General features: G+C 43.7%; 1 protein-coding gene across 4 annotated transcripts in view; it reads left to right on the top strand.

Annotated features, from left to right (window-relative positions):
- SMYD3 (SET and MYND domain containing 3) overlaps positions 1 to 18830 on the top strand; it is a 339919-nt gene that overhangs the window by 231677 nt on the left and 89412 nt on the right. The window contains exon 1 of one of the 4 annotated variants that reach the window (XM_039914769.1): positions 12046 to 12139. The exons of 2 other annotated variants lie outside the window; for them this stretch is intronic. In XM_039914769.1, the coding sequence (XP_039770703.1) occupies positions 12122 to 12139 (18 nt within the window). In that variant the 5' untranslated portion in view covers positions 12046 to 12121. Of the gene's footprint in view, positions 1 to 12045; positions 12140 to 17551; positions 18031 to 18830 lie in introns of those variants that run through there. One more of the 4 variants, XM_029047212.2, reaches the window with a different exon arrangement.

The raw sequence follows: 18830 nt of genomic DNA, 5'->3' as shown, positions 1-18830 counted from the left end.
CCAAACTTGCCAGAACCCAGTTCTTTTTTTGCTTACCCTGCTTCCACCCCAAAAGGAATTCATAAAACAGGATAGATTTAGATCTGACCCCAGATGGGCTTGGTGTGGATCCTGTCTGCTAGAAGGTGGGGAGATTTTTTGGCTGAAGTGTGGACAGCAGAACAGTGCTCAAAGTAACTCCAAGAAGCAGTCAGTGTAGAATAATCACTGTTTAACACTAGCAGGGAATATCATATAATAATGATAGAAAAGAGCAATAATAAATGAATAAGGAAAGTGAAGGAAGTAGTATAAGAACTTTGTTGGGGAAGCAGACAATATGTAATACCAATTATCTGACTTAAATGAGTGAAAGCAATGTATTCTACACATTCTGGGAGCACAGGGGGCAAAAATTGGGTCACATAGATGGGTCTCTACAATCTTTCCACATTAGGAATGTCCTGGAAGATGGAACAGGCCTCCTGGCTCCAGTTTGGGTGAAGGAAATTGAGATTCTCATTCTCTTCTTAAATATCCTCCTCTGCCTATATGCTTCAGAGATTTACACCAAAGATTAAACAGCCCAAGGGCCTGTTTTTAGGCTCTAAAGATTACTGTGGTCGTTCAAGGGTGTTTGTTAAGCAGTGGTATTTATGGAGCACTTACTGTGTGCAGAGCTCTAGTGAACTCTTAGGAAAATGCAGTCTGACAGAGTGGGTAAACTTGATCCCTGCCCATAAAGAGCAGGATTCTAGTGACTCTTGATCGGTAAGTGGAACCAATCATTTAGGACCAGTTCCTGGAAAAGGGATCTTGTTCTTAAGGGCGTGTTTTTTGCTCTAGCTTTCTCCTTCGGTCCCTGAGGCTCCATTTTATTTTACATAAGCAGTAGTAGTATTAGTATTTATTAACTATGCCTCTCTGACACACCTTTCCACAAAAGAAAACCCTACCACAAAGTTATTTAAGGGAGGGGCAGAGGGTTATTAAAAAACAAAACCCAACATGTATTTCTTTTGAGTCCTCTTAACTGACCCACCTGTCCATCTGTCTGGCTCACTTCTGCCAATTGGAAATGAGTTGTATAAACAGCAGTAGTTAAATCGTCAATACCAACCAACAATGTAAGAATGTTAGATGATTACTATTTGACAGATAACATATGGTTTATTTGCCCTACTGTTATAACAGAAGTAGAGACCTGAAGGATTGATGTCAAACTAATCCAGGGAAACAAAGTGCAATTGTGTTAAAAAAAACAGTGTGGGATCTGGCACTCCAAACCTCATTCTCCCAAAATGAATCATTTGTATTTACTGACCAATCATATTTATTGTGTGCTTAGTATATGCAGAGCACTGTACTTGGCACTTGGGAGAGTACAATATAATTGAAACTCATTCGCTGCCCACAACCATCTTACAGTCTAGAGGAATTAAACAGTAATTTGGAGTCTTCCAGTCAGATGGATGTCTGCCTGGGCTCATTTTCTTCATGGTATCTATTAAACATTTACTACATGCCAGGCACTGTGCTAAGTGCTGGTATAGATAAAATCAGGTTGGACACAGTCCATTTCCCACAAGGGACTTACAATATTAATCACCGTTTTGTAGATGAGGTATCTGAGGCACAGGGAACTGAGAAACAGCGATGCCTAAAGGATAGCGAATGGGCCTGGGAGTCAGAAGGACCTGGGTTCTAATCCCGGCTCCACCAATTGTCAGCTGTGTGACCTTGGGTAAGTCACTTCTCTGTGCCTAACTTGGGATTTAAGTGAGATACTTCATGCATTGTTGCCAGAATGTGAATTGTCCTTTGGGTTGAATCCCCTCCACAGCAAGTCAGAAGTGGCCCCTTGTGCCACTGTTTCTATGTTTCCCCAGTTAGGTCCAGCTGGGGCACCTTAGAGAGTTTGCCTTCAGGATCCCAGTCTGTGAAGAATCGTGACTCAGGCAGTGAGTAGAAAAGATGGTCAATTCCCCTCCAGCATAGCCATGGCAGTAGCCGGGCTGGAGAACCTTGGCCCAAAATCCCGTAGGAAGCCGAGCACAGTCTAAAACCCGACTACAGCCAATCCCCAGGTGGAATTTCTTCCCAGGGATGCTGAGTTGTAGGGTAGTGGCTGTTATTTTCAAGAGATGAATCTTCAGAATCCCCGGGAACAAACCGCAAAAAAGAGCAAGCGTGCAGTCCCTCATTAAGGAGCTCAGGGCAGCACTGAGGAATAGAAAGGAGAACTTCAGAGAGCCCAGCTGTCCCTGAAGCACTGTTGTTGCCAAAGCCCCTGGTATTTATTTTTCAAAGTTTGAAAAATAGCAGTCACAATCATGCCGCCTCTTGTATTCCCCAGGAGCCCAATGTGCTTTACAAGTTTCCTACTAATGAGGTGGGAAAGCTTGTTTGTTTACTGTGGGGGGAAAAGAGCCAGGGTGAGAGATGGAGAGGAGGTGGCTGGACTGAGCTGGGATGATGCGACCTGATAGATGCAACCCAGGGATGGGTCGGGGGTTGGGGGGGGAGAGGGGCACAGAAAAGAGGGCAGTTTGCTGTGTCCTCTTTACCTTTGCAATTGTCTTAGCCCAAAGATGGGAGCTCGGTGAGGTGACACTTTGTCAAAACCCTAATTTTCAGGCCAATGAGGTAGAAAGGAGGCTTTCTGAACCCAGTAAAGGTCTCCCGAACACTGAGTTTTTATCTTTCTTCCCCCACTTCCCTAGTTCTAATTGTCTTTTCACTAAAGTGCTTCTATTGGTTCCCCACCCCTAGGCTGTCAGATGAGCAGTGACATCCCAGCAGATGAAAGTGGCATACTGCTCCCATAACAGTGAGCAAGTCAGAGAAGAGCATGGTCGTCGGCTGAGAATGGAGCACAGTGCTAGCCTGTGTCTGGACATGGGTCATTCATTCATTCAGTTGTATTTGTTGACTACGTATGGTGTGCAGAGCACTGTACTTAAGCACTTGGAAGAGGACAGTACAACAGACAGTACAACAGACCATTTCCCTGCCCACAATGAGTTATAGTCTAGAAGGCGAGACAGACATTAATATAAATAAATAAAATTGCAGATATGTACATAAGTACTGTGGGACTGGGAGAGGGAATGAATAAAGGGAGCAAGTCAGGGTGGTGCAGAAGGGAGTGGGAGAAGAGGAAAGGAGGGCTTAGTCAGGGAAGGCCTCTTGGAGGAAATGTGCCTTCAATAAGGCTCTGAATGTAAAGTGCTTACTATGTGCCAGGATTATTCTAAACACTGTAGTAGATAGAAGGTAATCAGGTTGGACTCAGTCCCTGTCCCACATGGTACTCACAGTCTTCATCCCCATTTTACAGATGAGGTAACAGAGGCACAGAATATTTAAGTGACTTGCCTAAGGTCACACAGCACACAAACGGTGAAGCCAAAACTAGAACCCAGTCTCTCTGACTCCCAGGCTCATACTCTATCCATTAGCCCATGCTGCTCGCTTTCCCTTTCACTTTGTGCAATAAGGCTCTGAATGTGGGGAGAGTAATTTTCTGTCTGATAGGTTGCTACTCTACCTCAGCCCACCCATCCTAGGAGCCTGCTGCTTGTTACAGGGGTACTGGTGGGTCAGGGTGGGTGACTCAGCACTATCCATCACTATCAGTCAGTGATTTTTATTGAGCACTTATTACATCCTGAGCACTGTACTCAGTACAGTACAATATGGGCAGACATGTTCTCTGCCCATAACGAACTTACAGTCTGGATGACCAATTTAGGCCTGTGCTCTTGTGACCCTGGCGGCTCTAGTGAAACGCTTCAGCACAGTCCCCCAATTGCCACAAAGCTGGGCAAGGAACCGTAGCATGTCAGCCTAAGGGGTCGAAGCATTCAGGGAAAGCTGGATGAGCCAAAGGCCCAGATGAAGCAGCAACATATTGGGCTGAGCCATAAAGATCCCACTTCAGGGTTAAGGGTTGGCGGACAGGAGATCCTGTTGGGTTGTAAGAATGCTCTGTGATGCAGGGAAACGAAAGGCGATTTTGAGGAATGAAGGTGAAAGCAGATAACTTGTAGGAGTAGAAGCCTGTCTTCTCTTTGAGCATCAAAAACTCCTCCTTGGGAATGCAGCTATTATAGGTAATAGAAAATTGATGAAAAATATCCTACCATACTGAAAACTGGAAAGAAATCTTATTTAATCTTAAACAATGATTGCCAGGAAGTAGTTAATTTATAGAAGACACATTTTTCTCTTGAATAATTAGCATATGAATGATGAGAGCAAATATTCAGGTGTATGAATGATGTCTTGTTTTGGGAGAAGAATCCCACAGCATTGAGAGAGAGCTTTTTAGGGAGGGAATGCAGGCCTTTTCCCCTTCATCTGAAACAGAGCTGAGAGACCCAGCCAGTCTTCCAGCTTATTCCTATTATAGTGAGGTCTTAACTGTAAGATTTGTGTAATCTCTCTCTTCATTGTGGGGTGTAACATATGGGCTATTTTAGTCAAAGGATTTATATTATGTATTGTCTTCCTGTCAGTTGAAAGGTTTAATATTGTGTTTTCTTTCACTGGAATAACTGTGCTATTGTTCTTATTCTTGGAGTAGAACCTGAAGCACAGAGAAGTTGTCACTTGTCCAAGGTCACCCAGCAGGCAAGTGGCAGATCTGGGATTGGAACTCAGGACCTCTAGTCCCCAGCCTTGTGTTCTTTCCACTGAACCATGTTGCTTCTCCATCTCCCTATTTTGCAGATGAAGAAGCCTGAAGCTCAGAGAGGTGGAGTAACTGGCACAGAGCCCCACAAAAGAGCAGTGTTAAAACTAGTGGCAGAACTAGAACTTAGGTCCTGTGACTCCAAGATCCTTACCCTTTTCACCTCCGCCAGGGGTCTAGTCTGGTTTACCACACCCATGTACTAGTCCTTGCACTGAGTACATGCATCAGTTGAAGAGCCCAAGGCTAGGTACTTGGAGAACAGCATTGCGACTCCTTGGCCCACCTCTTGGAGAGAGAAACCCTGGAGATGGATGCTTTATTTAAACTGTCTTTAGTTGAGTTTCAGGGTGGTATGAATAATTCAGACCTGTCCATCAGGCTCTTTAGTCGCTTGCAAAGGGCAGAGAGGTTGGAAGGAAACCCATTTGCTAAGTCTTTCATTACTAATTCAAAATCTCCTGTCTCGCATCTTGATTACTACCCTCTCTCCTGTTTTCTATTTGGCAATCAATGGGCAATCATAATAAACCTTCATTTATTATATTGCATGGTGTTTTTTTTTAAAGTTTACTATGTGCCAGTCACTGAACTAAGCACTGGGGTACATACAAGCTAATTGTGTTGGCTTGACCCAGTCAGTTGACACAGTCCATGTCCCAATTGAGGTTCACATTCTTAATCCCCATTTGGCGGATGAGGTAAACTGAGGCACAGAAAAGTTAAGTGACTTGCCCAAAGTCATACAACAGACAAGTGTCAGAGCTCTGATAAGAACCCAGGTCCTTCTGACTCCAGGCCTATGCTCTATCCACTAGGCTATGCTGTTTGTCAGAACTTAGTGCTGTGCTTGGCTCATAGTAAGTGCTTAACAAATGCTATCATTATTATTATTATCAGTATTATTATACTCTTACAGTTCTTTCTCCCACTCCACTGTTTCACTTCCTTGCAGCTTCCCCTGTATATGTGTAAACATACATGTGCACCCAGGCACCTGCGTATGTGCAGACAAAGTCACGTGCACACCAGTGCCCACATTAGGTCTGTAAGGACAGAGGAAGAAAGCCCTGGACAAAGCCTGAGAAGCTAGTTCTATTTCAGTTTTTTACTGAAGTTCCTTTGGTGAAGATCAATTGTGTTTCTTTGTGAGAATGTAATGAGAAGACTATAATTCATGGCCATGAAATTACTTGCTTTGAAGTAGAAAAAAAAACCCAGCTGTGTTTTTAATAGCTTTTAACCCACAATCGCCAAAACAAGAATGAAAGTCAAGCTAGTTTTGAACTAGCTGGAGTACCTCGGATGATGTCTTGCACCTCCCACCCTATTGTTTTGATGAATTTGGGATCAAACTAGACTGCAGTCAGGGGGGAAAAGGTCAGAAAGGTGCTTTTTTTTGGTTTCCACTTATTTCTCCATTGCCCGTACTTGAGTAATAGAATCTGAAATGCCTGTAGATGAGAATGAGAAATGCTGATTTCTCTTTTTCCACTTGTCCATCAGATTCTTGTCAGTCAGAGCAGTGATGGGTATAGATGAGTGACTGAGGTTGCAGAAATCCTGAGTCCTGGATCTGCTTGGCACTTTCCAAGCCTACCTTCGAGATGGGCTAGAAAGACTTTTCCTAGAGGAATTCATTCAAAATCTAAACAAAGGAATAAGTCGTTTCCTGCATTCTAAATTGAGCTAGGAGGTGAGCTCGACTAGAAGACGTTGGATGGGAAAATTGGGGTGTGAGATTGTGATGCCAAGGAACTGACCTGCCATTTTTCAAGTGTAACTTTTAGTCATGATGAGTATCGCTGTGGCATTTTCTAATTAACAAAAAAGGAGTGGCTGATTCAAGGATAGCGATGGTTGTGCTGCTCCGCTCTCATCTGTTCAGGGAGGAAGGAATTCCCAGAATTCAACGATTTGTGAATAGAACAGATATGTTTCTGCTTCTGTTATACATCTTCTTTGATAATCCGTCCTGTCACCAGGCCTTGTGAGCCGCACTTTTCGCAGCATAGAGTGTCCTGGCTCATTGCCTGATCACCCGAACCACTAGGTGGCACTACGGCAACGTTAAACCTCCCTAATTGCGACACCTCTTCCCATATTGACTGGTAAAATTGATGAGAAGGGACAACTCACCTTCTGGATTTGGGTTGTGATCTCATGTCTTTCCAGTTGTGTCAGTAAGCAACGGGATTGGAGAGCTTTGGGGAATTTACCCATGCCACTCTTCATCCCTGGTGATTTCTCTCCCATTGGATGGTTCCAGTCAGCCCAGGTCCATTCCCAAGAACTGTCAATCAGTCATATTTACTGTTAGTCAATCATATCTATTGTGCACTTACTGTGTGCAGAGCACTGTATTAAGCATGTGGGAGAGAACAGTATAAGGGAGAGAACAGTATAACCATATGACAGACACATTCCCTGCCCACAACAAATTTACAGTCCAATGGGGAGACAGACATGAGTATAAATAAATAAATTACAGATATGTACATAAGTGCTTACTGTATGCAGAGCACTATATTAAGTGCTTGGGAGAGTTCAGCATAACAGTCTTGGTAGACATGTTCCAGATTTGGACTTCCCACCATGTCAGTCACATTTATCTAGCGCTTACTGTGTGCAAAGCACCTTGCTAGCATTTGGAAGAGTACAGTATAACAGTAAACAGACACATTACCTGCAAACAACAAGCTTACAGTCTAGAGATGTACCGAGTCCGACCACAGGAGGAATCCGTCCCCCATGGGACCTCTGTCTCACTGCTGGGCCTTTGGGTTTCCCCTCTAGGGTGACTCATAGTGGCTGGTTGATACTGAGGATGTTTCTCCTCTGAGCCTGTGATGAAAGTCTAGTGAGGAGGAGACATTGGGAAAGTTTGGGGTGTCCTTGGATTGTAAGATATGCTCAAAAGCCTCCGGGGAAATAATAAGCATTGTTGGCAGGACTTGAAAGAGGGAGGATTGAATAAAATCAGGGTAGGAGGAATGGTAGTCATTGGAATAGAAATTCTCTGTGCAGTCTCTGCAGTTCTGAGAAGTACTGGCACAATGCTATGAACTTTGCCTGACCACGATTGATAGCACAGAGATATAGCATGAAAAGTATTGAAATATTTTCAGTCTTCCCTCTAAAGTGTTAGTCATTGGTGTGTGGGATTATCAGTGTTCCAATCATCAGACCTCAGTTTTGCCAAGACAGGATCATCGGAAAGAGAACAAGCTTGCTTTTGAGACTGTTACAGAGTGAGAGGGAGGCCTTTTAAGTGCTCTCAACTTCTGGATAGTGTGTCTAATTCCAGGATTTAGAGTGAATGTGTGTGTGCATATACACACACACACACTCTCTCTCTCTCTCTCTCTCTCTCTCTCTCTCTGCCCTATTTCCAGACTAAATTCTCCATAAAGAGGAGATGAATGTTCAAAATCTTTTAGGTCTTTTCCCTTAGCCTGCAAGATTTAAAGAACAGTGGGAGGAAGGGGAGCAGGGGTTGGCGAGAGGTGAGGAATTCACCCCTGTTGGTGTCTGAACTTGTGGGAACTTGCTTGACATATTTTTGAGCTTCGGTGAAATTCATCTCTTTGGTTGGAATTAAACTTTTTCATTTTCTCTGCATAATCATCAGGTGTCAGTGACAAAATAGGGCCTCCCTGCTTTTCAGATTGTGAAACAGCTGAAATCCATAAAAATTGCCATGGAACAGGCAAAGGGTCCTAAGGGTAGGGGAAAAAGAACTGAGTCAGGATTTGGCTCATGAGTGATCCTCCCTTTGCCACTTCCCAAGGAAAGACTCTAGGGAAATGCTTTGTCTGTACATGGCTTGTACCCCAGGTCAATCAGTAGTATTTACTGAGTACTTACTATGTACAGAATACTGTTCTAAATGCTTGGGAAAGTACAAAACAGAGTTGATAGACACAGTCTCTGCTCTCAAGTGCCACTCTAGTGTTTTTGTATTGTGCAGTATTTGCACAAAATTCCTGAAGAATGTTGGTTTCTTCTTTTAAAAAATTCAAATTTTCATAATCATTATGAATAGTTTCCTCATCTATCTAATTCGTGTACCTGTGCCTGATTCATAATCTTTAAATCATCTGTGTATGCTTTTTGGTACATTATGCTGAAACATCATAAGCCGGCTGTTTCAGAAGCCATTCTACAATCATTTCTGCCAAAGCGCCAAGTCTGTGAAGTAGCAGCTCCGTGCCTGAGGATCTTCAGAGTCAGAGTCTATTTGGGTTTTATTAATCAGGCCAAGAATGGTCAGGGATTCTTTTACTTTTACATGGGGCGTCGTGCCTCAGTCGGCTGCCTGCAGAATCCTTGAGGGTTGGGCGGCTGGTGATTGCTGCCACTCTTATTCTCGTCGCCTCTGCCGTTTCTCCATGGCCCAAGTGCATCTGAAGTGGAAGCACTGGAAGGAAGGGCAAGAGGAGAAATGGGCCAAGTGGAAGGTGCATATAGTTTTCCTGCCAAACGTATCTTGTGCTTTTGTAAACTAGATTGCTCATCATTATTATTATAATTATTCCATAGTCCTAGCTCATAAAATCCAATGCTTGCCCCTCATTCCATTGGTTTTGCTTAGGTAGGGGTAGTAATTACTTGAGGTATTTGGTAAGCACTTACTCTGTGTCAAGCACTCTACTAGTTTCTGGGGTAGATAGAAGTTAAATTGGACACGGTCCCTGTCCCATGTGGGATTCACAGGTTTAGTAGGAGGGAAGGCAGGTTTTCGCATCCCCATTTTGCAGATGCAGAAACTGAGGCCCAGAAAAGTTAAGTGGCTTTCTCAAGGTCACACAATAGGCAGGAGGCAGAGCTGGGATTAGAACACAGGTCCTCTGTCTCCCAGGCCTGTGGTCTTTCCATGCTGGTTCCTAGGGGTTCACAGTGGGGAAAAGTGCTGGATAACATAATTGTGACCCTTTCATTATCCCATTTTACAAATGAGAAGGCTGAGGTCCTTGTGAAGGTCACAGTCTCCTCCTCTAGACTCAAAGCGCCTTGTAGGCAGGGATCATACCTACCAGTTCTATTGTACTGTACTCTCCCAAATGCTTAGTACAGTGCTGTGTACACAGTAAATGCTCAGTAATTTACACTCACTCCCTCGGTGAACTCATCCGCTCTCACGGCTTTGACTACCATCTCTACGCAGATGACACGCAGATCTACATCTCCGCCCCTGTCCTCTCCCCCTCCCTTCAGGCTCGCATCTCCTCCTGCCTCCGGGACGTCTCCACCTGGATGTCGGCCCGCCACCTAAAACTCAACATGAGCGAGACTGAGCTCCTCATCTTCCCTCCCAAACCCGGTCCGCTCCCAGACTTCTCTATCACCGTGGATGGCACGACCATCCTTCCCGTCCCACAGGCCCGCAATCTCGGTGTCATCCTTGACTCGTCCCTCTCGTTCACCCCACACATCCTATCCGTTACCAAGACCTGCCGGTTTCACCTCTACAATATCGCCAAGATCCGCCCTTTCCTCTCCACCCAAACGGCTACCTTACTATTACGGGCTCTCGTTATATCCCGGCTAGACTACTGTGTCAGCCTTCTCTCTGACCTCCCTTCCTCCTCTCTCGCCCCGCTCCGGTCTATTCTTCACTCCGCTGCCCGGCTCATCTTCCTGCAGAAACGATCTGGGCCTGTCACTCCCCTTCTTAAACAACTCCAGTGGTTGCCTATCGACCTCCGCTCCAAACAAAAACTCCTCACTCTAGGCTTCAAGGCTCTCCATCACCTTGCCCCTTCCTACCTCTCCTCCCTTCTCTCTTTCTACCGCCCACCCCGCACGCTCCGCTCCTCTGCCGCCCACCTCCTCGCCGTCCCTCGGTCTCGCCTATCCCGCCGTCGACCCCTGGGTCACGTCCTCCCGCGGTCCCGGAACGCCCTCCCTCCTCACCTCCGCCAAACTGATTCTCTTTCCCTCTTCAAAACCTTACTTAAAAATCACCTCCTCCAAGAGGCGTTCCCAGACTGAGCTCCTCTTCCCCCTCTACTCCCTCTGCCATCCCCCCTTTACCTCTCCGCAGCTAAAGCCTCATTTTCCCCTTTTCCCTCTGCTCCTCCACCTCTCCCTTGCCATCCCCACAGCACTGTACTCGTCCGCTCGACTGTATATATTTTCGTTACCCTATTTATTTTGTTAATGAATTGTACATCGCCTTGATTCTATTTAGTTGCCATTGTTTTTACGAGATGTTCTTCCCCTTGACGCTGTTTAGTGCCATTGTTCTCGTCTGTCCGTCTGCCCCGATTAGACTGTAAGCCCGTCAAACGGCAGGGACTGTCTCTATCTGTTGCCGACTTGTTCATCCCAAGCGCTTAGTACAGTGCTCTGCACATAGTAAGCGCTCAATAAATACTATTGAATGAAAGTAATTGATCAGCCCTTGGAAAAAGTCAGAAATTCTCTACCTTATGGTTTAATTCTTCCTAGACATTGGACAATTGGGTAACAACTGTTTGCTCTTTGATCAGGTTCTTTGTAGATCCAGGAAGGATCTGCAGTGTTCAAACAGGTTCTCTCCTTAATGAGTATTAATAGTGCTTTCCCTCCCACCCCCTAACTTTGACTGTTCATGCATCCAAGAGTTTCTCTGAAATAATCCCGAGCAGTTTGGAAGATAAGATGTTGGACATATTGCAGACATGACACTCTAGAAGAACCTCCTGTTGAGCTGTCAGGAATTAATTTATTAAACTCCTTTCACATGTGGGAATTAGTTTGAAGGGCACTCCTGCCAGTGTAAGGGAGAGGATGAGCTATTGCTGCTGTTTTGTTTTGTTTTTTAAATAAAAATAAGCACGTTTCCACTTGTCTGCAGCCAGAGTGGGTCCAAGAACTTCAGTTAGTTGACTAGAAACAGATTTAAGGTTGAAAAGTAAATTGTTCCATAGAAGGAAAGAATCAAACTTAGAATAAGAAGAGGACCTGGAAAACTTTCGAAAAATGGCATCGTGATGTAGGGAATTGGAAAGAAAGGATCCCAGCAGTTGGAATTTTTGACAGGAGAATTTCCTAAAAGACAGAGAGTGAAGGCTACTTTCATTATTGCTTTTTAATCTGGGTCCCCCAAAAAGTACTGTAGGGAGAGGAGCCTCTGAAGTGAAATAGTAGTTGCAGTTTCTGTGGGGAAATCATTTCTGGCTCTCAGGTACAGGTGGCAAGAGTGGCTGGCTGATTGCCATCTGCTCCCTGCCCCGCCTCTGTTGCAGGTGGGTGGCCAGGAGGCAATCTGTCTAATGGCCCAATAGGCAGCAGCTGGAGAGAGCTGCCAGGAAGAAAAGCTGGAGAAGCAGTCGGGGAACTGGGGAGCTGGAGGAGGGAATGAAATAAGCTTCTGACTCCCGTCTCTGCCCACAACTTGGGGGTCCTTTCAGCAAGGTTTTCTGGGTGGGGTATTAGGTCCCGGAGTTGTGGAGCGGCTGGATGAATTACCAGTCAGAGGTAAGGGGCCCAAGGCCAATAGTGTCTCTCAGGAAAAAGGTCTGCTCAGTTTTCAGTGGGATGAATGGATAAACCCTCATTAAGGAACCTTCTCTCCCAACCTACTATGAGACTCCCTTTGCCAGCCAGTGGGGTTCTTGGGTGTCCAGGGAAGAGAGACTGGGAAAGGGGTTTGGAAGTAATTGTCACATTTGCTAATTTTGATATTGATTAAGCGCTGGCTGTGTGGCAAGCATTGTACTAATTGCTGGAGTATACACGTGATAAGAACAGTGGATACGATCTTTACCATTCATGGGGCTCAAAGTTTGAGGGAGGGAATACAGTAAGCACACATACTAAGTGCTCAATAAATGTGATTGAATGAATGAAAGTACTGAATCCCCATTTTGCAGTTGAAATTGAGGCACAGAGAATTTGAGTGACTTGTCCAGGATCAAACAGCAGGCAAACCATTGAGCTGAATTCAGAACCCAGATCCTCTGACTCCCAGGCCATCTGTTTCCATAAAGGCACACTGATGATTGGGCTTAGAGTTAATGAAATATTAGTACAATTCTCTGCACACAGTAAGTGCTCGATAAATACCACTGATTGGATTACTCAAAAATCTTCCTCAGCTGAGGGGTGGAACTCTCCTCTTTCTTTTTTCTCTTGATAGTAAGCATGATATCATATGATATACCATGATAGTAATACCATGATAATAATGATATAATTATGACATTTTCTGTGGTATTTGGTAGAACACTTACTATGTGCCAGACACTGTAACAAGCACTGGGCTAGATGCAAGCTAGAGGCACAGAGAAGTGGAATGACCAAGGTCCCAGAAGATAAGTGGCAGAGGGAGATTAGAATCCATGACATTCTGATTCCCAGGCCTGTGCTCTATCCATTAGGCCATACTGCTTAAGAGATTACTATGGGCCAAGCATTGGACAAAACGTGGATTAGATTCAGCATAATCAGATCGGATACAGTCCTTGTCCAAGATGAGCTCAGAGGCTGTGGAAGGGAGGGCAGATATGTAATCCCCATTTTGCAGGTGAGAAAATTGAGGCACAGAGTGTTTAAATGATTTGCCCCAAGTCATACAGCTGGCCACTGGTTAAACCAGTACTGGAACCTGAGACTCCATATTGAGTGTTCTTTTCTCTGTGAACCTTTCTACCAGGGAACTGGATCAGAGTCCCATCAGGTTTTTTTCCCTAATTTTCCACTTTCTCTTTTAACAAAAAAGGAAATGCAACAAATCCAGTGTGCCAAGAGAAAGCAACTCCAAACTAGTGCAAGTGGCAAAGGATGGAGACTGAATGACATGAGCTCTAACAGCTAGGCTGTAGGAATAGATAGTTTATCCAGGAATACAGCCAGCTCCAAATGGGATTAGAAGGCTCTTGAAAAATGGCATGTTTTCATCTGCAGTGATTTTTTTTCCTCCTGCTTTCCAGTTTTGTAGAGGATGCCCTTGGAAATGGTGCACGTTCCTTCTGATTTCATTTTTGCCCCCAACCCTTTTCTTATTGAAGCTCTGGGCTCTCCCTCTTGCATGCTCTAACACTCTCAGGTACATTTCCAAGTTGAGTCTTTTCATTTTAATTCTGCCAGCTGTGTGGATAGTGAGCATTGTCAGGATGACCTCTGGATGCCAAAGGAGAAGTGTATGTTGGGTGTTGCTGCACACTGTAAATGCTGTGATGATGATGATCGTATTTAAGCACTTACTATGTGCCAACCACTGTTCTAAGCACTGGGGGGGGGGTGGCGGATACAAGTTGATCAGGTTGTCCCACGTGGGGCTCACAGTCTTGTTCTCCATTTTACAGATGAGGTAACTGAGGCACAGAGAAATAAAGTGACTTGCCCAAAGTCACACAGCTGACAAGTGGTGGTGCAGGGGTTAGAACCCATGACCTGACTCCCAAGCCCATGCTCTTTCCATTGAGCCATGCTGATTCTCTGTAATTTGGCCCTTTGCTAACTGGAATCTCTACTAACTTCCACTTTGGAAAGCCTTTGCATCAACTAATAGTATTTACTAAGCACTTACTCTGTGCAGAGCTCTGTATTAAGTGTTTGGGAGAGTACAAGAATGTTAATAGATATCCTTACCCTCAAGGAGCTTTTAGTCTAGCAGGAGAGAGAGTCACTAAAATAAGTTACAGGAAGGGCAAAGCAATAGATTATTATTATATTGAAGCATTTATTATTTTGTGCCAATCTCTGTTTTATGTGACTTGCCCAAACTTGCCCAAGCCCTCATAGAAGACAACCAGCAGAGCTGGGATTAGAACCCAGGTCTTTCTGACTCCCAGGTCCGTGATTTATCCACTAGGCCATGCTGCTGCTTGTGAAACAGAAGGACTGAAGTGGTAGGAAGTTGGGAAATTGAACTGGGTTATGAGACATTAATCAGGGAAAGTCTCCTAGAGGAAATGTGATTTCAGAGGGGTCTTGAAGGTGGGAAGAACAATGGTCTGCTGGATATGAGGGGGGAGTTCCAAGTTGAAAGGAACTGAGTGAGCAAGAGGTCTATGGTGAGAGACATGAGAACAAGATTTAGTAGAATGGCTTGAGGGGAGTCAAGAATGTGAGGTGGGGTATAGTGAGAGAAGAGTGAGGGTAAATAGTGGAGAGAAAGTTGATCGAATGCCTTAAAGCCAATACTTAGTAGTATGGAGAGGAATGCGCAGCCACTGGAAGCTTTTGAAGAGTGGGGAGCTATGAGCAGAGCAGTGGTATAGAAAAATGACTGGGATGGCAGAGTGAAATATGATTGGAGACAGGGAGGTTTGCAAGGAGGTGGATACAGTAATCAAGGCAGGATATGACAAATGCTTGGACCAGTGTGGTGACAATTTGGAGGGAGGGGAAGGAAATAATTCAGGAAATGCTGTCAAGACCTGTAAGGATTTGTTGATTGACTAAATAGGGGAGTTGAAAGAGAGAAAGGGGTCAAGAATATTGCCCAAAGTGTGGGGGTCAAGTGTTTCAATGTTCGATCTCTTCACGCTGTTGGAATTTTTGGAAGCCCACAACTATGCTCTTTTTGGTCATTTGGATGGCAACTCAAGATCCTTCTTTTGGACATCACTCTTAACAAATGATAAAAAAATGGAACCAAATGTGGTTAATCATCATTAAGGGAGTTTCTGGCAAATAGTTCAAAAAAACTTAATGATCAGTTTAAATTTGGACTAAAACCCTTTCCTGCTTCGTACTTTGTAGGAAATGAAAATTGGAAATTCTCCTACCCTCTGCCTCCTCAAAACACTACTGATTAGGATTAAAATCACCCTTGCAGTTACTGCAAAGAAAATATTGCTGCTCTAGGATATATCATTCAACCCTGAAGTAATTGCAATTCAGAGGACTTTCAGAAGCATTTTGTTTTTGAAAATTAAATGAATCATCATTTTCTCATTTTTCTGTTGAAGGAGTTGGAAGAAGAAAATGAATATAGAGCGGCAATTCTTGATTATTCAGGGCTGATGATGCATTTTGTGGACTCTCCATGCCTCCCCCACTTTCCATCCTGTAGCCTGCTTTTGGCCCATTTTTAGCAGCTCTGAAAATGAAGGCGGGTGGGGGAAGAGATTGAATTTTATAGTGGTAATGAAATTATTGGATAATCTGGGTTTTCCTTCATCTGCCCTAACCTAGTCGATAATTGAGTTGATGGTGTAATGTGTCTGTATCCAAGCACACGTATTCAATTTTATGGTTATGTATTTCTCAGGCTTTGGCTTTAGCAACATAAGCTTAGTCTCGTTTACTGTGAATGGATTAGGAATTGCTCTCTGGGAATGTGTAGGGGACCTTTGGGAACAGGCTTTGCCAGATGCTCATGAAGAAAGATCTGGATTGAAAATTTACATTGTGGTCCACACACCTCACACTGCACTGCATCACAGACAGATGCATATTTTTGAAAGAATGTCCCCCCACCTCGATGTTTCCCTACACAGAATAGCCACGTTCTTTCTAAAATGTGTAATAAGCACCATTGTTATAGGAGAACTGAGTGTAACACTCACTGTTTTTACTTCAGCACCTTTTTTTTAGCCTCAAACAAGTCAAAGTTATGGTATTTCTGGTCTTGTATTGTGGTCATGCTAGGATGCAAAGGGGACTGACTAATGCTTGATTAACAACTTTCCTGATAGTCCTTTAACCAAAATATCTCATGAGGGGCTCTTTAAAATTTTTGTTTTGTTGCTAAAGCCTAAAATGTGTTTTATGTTTCATTTCAATGGAAATATGATTTCAAGTTGTCAGTTTTCAGGTGTGACTACATCATCAGCACAAACATCCTTATCATGATGTTTCCCCAAAGTTGACCAACCATTGAGATTCCTTCTGGGTATTTTTAGATGGATTTTTTCTTTCAGGCAGGATCTTATTCTATGACAGTTGAATGCCTGTGGTAATAGGGGAGGCGACTTCCCTCCTCTGGGTTTTTAGTTCGGGCCAGTAGTGGAAATCATAGGCAAACTGGTTAGCAGTCGATTGGGTACCACCCAGGCTCCTGATGGGAAATACTTCCGGGCCTTTCAGAAGCATTTCTGTGTCTTATCTGATTGTCATATATGCCTCCATAGTTAGCCCTTACTAAGGGCTTAATAAATACCCCAGCCATCTCTGGAATAGCCAATAGGCTATTTAGGAGTTCACATGGGCTGTACTCCCTGCTTTGAGTTGCGTTAATTTTCTTTAGCCAGGGAAGGTGAAATCCTTGCCCTCTTCTGTCGTCCTCTAACCCAGTCTGCTTCCTTCAGACTCACAAACATATTCACACCCATCCTGAGACTAAGCAGCCTATAAAGCCATCCTCTCTATGTGAGAGATTTATAAATGCTGAATTTTATGAACATTCACACAAAGCACTGGAGATGAATTGGAGAGAAAAGGGTCCTTACAGGTCAAAAAGAGAGTGAATTTCTAAAGCTGTTCTGGACATCTGGCCTAGGGTCATCAGGTCCATGTGTGGGGCCTTTGATCTCCCCAGACTTAGTTCTGAGCCATCCATGGAAGGATTCTGCCATTGCATTTTTTCATTTATTGCATGGCTTTGAAGAACAGCAAAAGTGGCTTGGAATGTATGATACCTGAGGAGGCTACAGTAATCAATCTACTGTAATTAGCAATTAATTTTTTCCATTCTTTTTATGAAATTTCATTTATATTCATTTTAACAGGGATGCCCTGGGGAGAGGGAGCTTATAAAGGGTCTCAGCCAAAGAAAATTTTTTGAATGCAGAGTAGCAAAATAAAGAAACATTGTCTAAGTCTAGTCCTCAGCATATTATTGTATGTCCTCAGTTGACCTAAGAAGGAAGGGTCATTGTGACATCAAAATGTAATCCTTGAATCATCTCCCATCTCCCAGGCCTCAAACATCACCCAGATTAATGCTGGGGTTGCTTGGCAACATCTTGGAAGCTGTGGAATTGGAGGCCAGCAGTAGCTCAGAGAAAAGCAGAGAAACGTTCCTCTTAAGAGTTCAGTCAGATCTCTGATTATGATGCTTTCACTATTTGTTTTGGATAAGGTGCTGTTAGAAAATTGGGGTAATGTTCTTCCAACCAGGGGTAAAAGTTCAAACAATAGGCTTACTGATGAAATGTGAGGGAGCAAATTTCCTTCATGAACGGTTCTCAAGACGGGAGGGTGAATGTGTGCCCCAACCTGGCTTCCTCCGAATATCCTCGAGCCTCTTGGGTGATGTTCGAGCCCCCGAAGATTGTCTAGAAGAAATGCTAGACAGAGGGAGAGTGTACTACAAGAACCGCAATTGGAGAGCTCCAGTGGAGCTGAGCTGGGGGCGGTTTTGGAAAAGGGCCCAGGGGCCGAAGCAATGGAGGCATCATGTTAAAATCCATTTACAAGTAAGTGATAGGATTCTAAGGACATCGTTACAACAAGATTCCTTGGCTTTTTGGCAATGCTTCAGGGCTGAGCCTCAGAATTTAATGAGAGAAATAAACCTGAATGGTTTTATAAAGACTATACATCTTAGAGAATTTGTACAGAATAAAGAGACATAGGCACTGGGATGAAAAGGAAGGCCCCGGAAACAATGAGTTTGACTGTAAGCCAGAAGTGAGGGCCCAATGTAAAAGCAGTTCATGAGCTATGCAGTTGGTCGATTTGTGCCTGAAAGTAATACCTCTGTTAACCTCTTTAAAAAAAAAAAAAGAAAGAAAAATCGGATTCAATTCTTCCTTTATGCAATAATATGTTATGTGATCATTTTCCAAGCTAAAGTATCCTTTCTTATTTTAAATTCAATCATAAACAACCTTATTGGAGCCAGAAGTTGCATATGTTTCCAATAGTCACGCAAAAGGCAATTCTGGAAAATATCTTTGGGACTTTTTTTTTCTTTTGTTAATATAAAGTGCTTTTTTTTTCCTTTCTTTCCTTTAGATCTGAAACGCTTTTGACTCCATACCTTGAGTGTTTGTATTTACAAATGTTTGGCTTCTGACAGCTGTTCTGGGTTCGACTGTGTAAGAAAACTCAAACTTAAACTGCAAAGCAATGTTTATTCTTTTGAAACATTTCTAATGTAAATGTATATAGAGAGGGGAAATTTTGAAAGGTTCATATTGGTTAAGTTTAATCTGTGCTGTCAGTTTGGCATTCTTTAATTCTTGTTATGATTATGCTGTGGATCTCATGATGG

This window comes from Ornithorhynchus anatinus, chromosome 19, assembly GCF_004115215.2.
Source record: "Ornithorhynchus anatinus isolate Pmale09 chromosome 19, mOrnAna1.pri.v4, whole genome shotgun sequence".
NCBI lineage: Eukaryota > Metazoa > Chordata > Mammalia > Monotremata > Ornithorhynchidae > Ornithorhynchus > Ornithorhynchus anatinus.
Note: the sequence above shows the minus strand (reverse complement) of the source record. Positions and strands in the feature narration are given on the sequence as shown.